General features: G+C 36.1%; 1 protein-coding gene across 1 annotated transcript; it reads left to right on the forward strand.

Moving 5' to 3' along the window:
* The first annotated feature begins 683 nt into the window (after positions 1-683).
* On the forward strand, positions 684-1,937 carry PGK2 (phosphoglycerate kinase 2). Its single transcript, XM_049765385.1, has one exon. The coding sequence runs from the start codon at positions 684-686 to the stop codon at positions 1,935-1,937; it is 1,254 nt and encodes a 417-aa protein (XP_049621342.1).
* The last annotated feature ends 2,511 nt before the right edge of the window (positions 1,938-4,448 follow it).

A 4,448-nucleotide genomic window follows, 5' to 3' on the forward strand; every position in this document is an offset into this window, starting at 1 on the left:
TCCATTTCCAAAGGCAGTTCTGGGATATACTAAAAAAATCCTCAATTAACTGAATACCTTGTCAAGAATACTTCCCTGCCAGACTTTCATTTAGGTTTGAAGGTAGGATCACAGATTCCAGGATAAAAAGTAACTTAACTTTATTTACCTTACTAATTACTATTTGTCATTAGTAACCAAAATTTCCCCCAAACAAAAGCAAAATCAAAAGTAATATAGAAAGAGACTTAACAAGAATTAGAGATCTGTATTATTCTTTTAATTTTTTTTTGTTTTCAATATTTTGGTGTATAGGTTAAACAAAGCACTTCATGTAAGTAAAGCTGAATGTCACCACAGATCTTCATGCCCAGTATGGAGCAAATTTTCTATTCCAAGGTTTCTTTGCCTTGCCAGCTTTCTACCCCAAAATACACACTTGATACTTCAGAACCATGTTTAGTCAAGACAGTTTGAATCTGACCCAGCCAACAGGATCCAAATCCCAAGTGACAGACTCGCTGACCAATCACAAAGACAGGATTCCTTTCTCCAGTCCAATCATGGCTGACTTGTGGAAAACGTAGTTCTGACAAGAAAAGGCGGGCCAAATGAAAGACAGTTAGGAAAGCAATCCATCTAGCCCCTGAGCTGCAGTTAAGTGGTTTTTCAATATTGGGACTTAACATAATTATATCAGCAAGATGTCTCTTTCAACGAAATTAACTTTGGACAAACTGGATGTTAAAGGAAAGAGAGTTCTCATGAGAGTAGACTACAATGTTCCCATGAAGAATAACCAGATCACAAACAACCAGAGAATCAGGGCTTCCCTCCCTAGTATAAAATATTGTCTGGATAATGGAGCCACTTCAGTAGTTCTTATGAGCCACCTAGGTAGACCTGATGGAGTTCCCATGCCTGATAAATATTCCCTGGAGCCTGTCGCTGCTGAGCTCAAATCCCTGCTGGAAATGGATGTACTGTTCCTCAAGGACTGTGTGGGTCCAGAAGTGGAGAATGCTTGTGCCAACCCAGCTTCTGGGTCAGTTATTCTGTTGGAGAATCTGCGCTTTCATGTAGAAGAAGAAGGGAAAGGTCAAGACGCTGCTGGAAATAAGCTCAAAGCTGAAGAAGCTCAAATAAAGACCTTCCGAGACTCTCTGTCCAAGCTAGGTGATGTTTATGTCAATGACGCTTTTGGTACTGCTCACAGAGCCCATAGTTCCATGGTGGGAATCAATCTACCCCTGAAGGCATCTGGGTTTCTGATGAAGAAGGAACTGGAATACTTTGCTAAAGCTTTGGAAGACCCACAGAAACCCTTTCTGGCTATACTTGGTGGAGCCAAAGTTGCAGACAAGATACAACTCATCAAAAATATGTTGGATAAGGTTAGTGACATGATTATTGGTGGTGGAATGGCTTATACCTTTCTCAAGATACTTAAGAACATGGAGATTGGTAATTCCCTATTCGATCCAGAGGGAGCTACAATTGTCCGGGAAATCATGGACAAAGCTAAAACTAATGGTGTAAAAATTACCTTCCCGGTGGACTTTATCATTGCTGACAAATTTGATGAGAATGCCAATGTTGGTAAAGCCACTGTAGCATCAGGTATACCTACTGACTGGATGGGCTTGGATTGTGGTCCTAAGACTAACAAGAAGAATGCTCAAGTTGTGGCCAAAGCCAAGCTAATTGTGTGGAATGGACCTTTAGGTGTATTTGAATGGGAAGCTTTTGCTACCGGAACCAAATTCCTCATGGATGAAATTGTGAAAGCCACCTCCAATGGCTGTGTCACTATTGTAGGTGGCGGGGACACTGCTACTTGCTGTGAAAAATGGAACACTGAAAATAAAGTCAGCCATGTGAGCACTGGAGGAGGTGCCAGTCTAGAGCTTCTGGAAGGCAAAGTCCTTCCTGGAGTAGCTGCTCTCAGCAACCTGTAGTTGACAATGGGGTCTTTGCTATTACTCCTTGTCTTGAATTCAATATCTTGGGTTCAACTTTGTGCTTTTGAATTGCAATTTGACTTTGGGTCTAAACACCATTTATGTCAAGACCAAGGCAATAATCGAGGGTGGCTATTTAGGAACTCATCATCAACATAGCACTGCAGCTCATGCTCTTATCTATTTGTTTACTCAATATCTCATTTGAACATCACCACTGTGAGAGCGAGGGTAAATGTTCTCCTAACTTGTCTATTAAAGTGAATTGAAAACGCTAAGTTTCTTTTTTAACTTATCCCAACTTTGTTACTGTTTCACTACTTAAAACAGAACAAGAAAGGGAAGGTTAGAAATAAAAACTATCAAACAAAATGCCCATATAACTCATAAAAATATTGAGTAACTCACAGGCAAAATTCATGCTCTACTAAAGAAGTGTATTTATTAAACCTAAGACATTAGAAGTTGAATTACATTCAACAACAATAAAAATGTATACATATATATTAAGAGTACACACAAATACATCAGAATAGTAACTATAGATTTAATCTAGCTTTAAAGTTATATTTAGGATATATTTTTTAAACTATATATAAATTAATTCCTAGCACTATGTTTTTGAGATAGAGATAAACATATTTAATTTATATATAAACAACTTAGCCATGGAGACACATAAATATCAAATTTTGTTAGAAAATAGAATACAATGTTCTTTAAAAGGAGGGGATTTGTGGAAGGAAAAGAAAGAGGTAGAATAGAAGTAAAACAAGGACGTGATGGGATGTCTTGTGCTCTTTGGTGATAGTGAAGTTGAAGTGGTTTTATGCATCAAAAATATAAACATTAATAGTATTATAACTATGTTTCTAGATTGCATTAAATATAAACTTTTAAATATATTATAATCAGAAATGTCAAGAAATAAAAATACTTTTTAGAAAGTATTTTGCCTAATATTTAGCAAAGAACTCGTCTATTATAAAGCTGTTAAAATTAGGAGCAAAAAGTGCAGAGGACCCAAATGACCAAGCTATAATTGTCTTTATATCATAATCTCATATTAATACTTATATTTAATATTATGAATATTTGAGTTTAAAATATAATGTTAATTCACTTGAAACTTATTTTTAGGACAGTTTTGTATTTATGCTACTATGGTAATCCAACATAGTACATAAGATTTAAGTTAACTATTTAGCATGTTAAAAAAAATACCCGGAGCTATAGTGCCGTGGTAGGGCGTTTGCCTTGCACAAGGCTAATATAGGACAGATCTTGGTTCAATCTCCAGCATCCCATATGGTCCCCCTAGCCAGGAGCTATTTCTGAGCACATAGCCAGAAGTAAACTCTGAGTGTCACCGGGTGTGGCCCAAAAATAATAATAAAAATATTAAAAATACCAGAATTACCTTAGATGAATAAAGATTATAATATACAGCTCTTGAATAAAGATTAAGGACAAGTAAAACAAATATAAAACATTTAATAATCAGGTTTTATCTCTGTGTCTGACATATGTCTACATAATACTTTGAAAAGAAGCTAGTAAATATGAGTTACAATATATTTTAATGTGATTAAATGTAGTTCTTTTTACTATATTTATCTAAAGTTTGATAGTCTTAATGATGACACATTTCTCTAAGTAATCAGTTATGGAATCCTATAGTAGGTCAAATTTAAAAATGTTTTCATTAGGACGGAGTGATATCATAGTGGTAGGGCATTTGCCTTGCATGCTACCTACCCGGACAGACCCAGGTTTAATTCCCGGCATCCCATATGGTTCCACGTGCCTGCCAGGAGTGATTTCTGAGAGCAAAGTCAGGAGTATCCCCTGAGTGTGATCCAAAAAGAAAAAAAAAGTGTTCCTTAATTTTTGTTAAATACACTACATATATATGCAAAATGAATATAACTATAATGAGTTCTCACTTTAAATAGACTTTGGGGCCTGTAAAACAGTATGGTTTGTAAGGCATTTGCCATACATGTAATCTATGATGGTTCAATTTCCAGAACTATATATGATCCTTAAACCTCTACTAGGAGTGATTATTGATCACAGACTTAAGTGTCAGTCCTGAGCATAGTTAGGTGTGATCCAAATTCCCTAAGATAATAAAACAAATATGTATTGCTTATTATGATTAAAAAAATTTGTTCATTGTAATTAAAAAATTACTCTGTCAGTGAGTCTAAATTTGAGAAATCCCTGAACTATTTTTCATTTGTTTTGGTTTATGTTTTCAGGCCACACGAGCACTTCTCAGGGTTACTCCTGGCTCTACATTCAAGAATCACTTCTGGCCATGATGGGGGGATCATATGGGATGCCAGAGATTGAACGCAAGTCTGTTGCAAGTGCCCTACTCACTAAACTATCCCTCTGGCTCCAGAAATCCCTAATTAGTGGCATTAATTTCTTGAGTAACTTAACTTCGTTCTCTGAAAATAACTTTTTAAATGTATTTATGTCCCCCAAATTTGGCCGCCT

The sequence above is a fragment of the Suncus etruscus genome, chromosome 18 (genome assembly GCF_024139225.1).
Source record: "Suncus etruscus isolate mSunEtr1 chromosome 18, mSunEtr1.pri.cur, whole genome shotgun sequence".
NCBI lineage: Eukaryota > Metazoa > Chordata > Mammalia > Eulipotyphla > Soricidae > Suncus > Suncus etruscus.

What these genes read in the sequence shown, in the direction of transcription:
- PGK2 (XM_049765385.1), top strand. Translation starts at nt 684, where the DNA reads ATGTCTCTTTCAACGAAATTAACTTTGGACAAACTGGATGTTAAAGGA.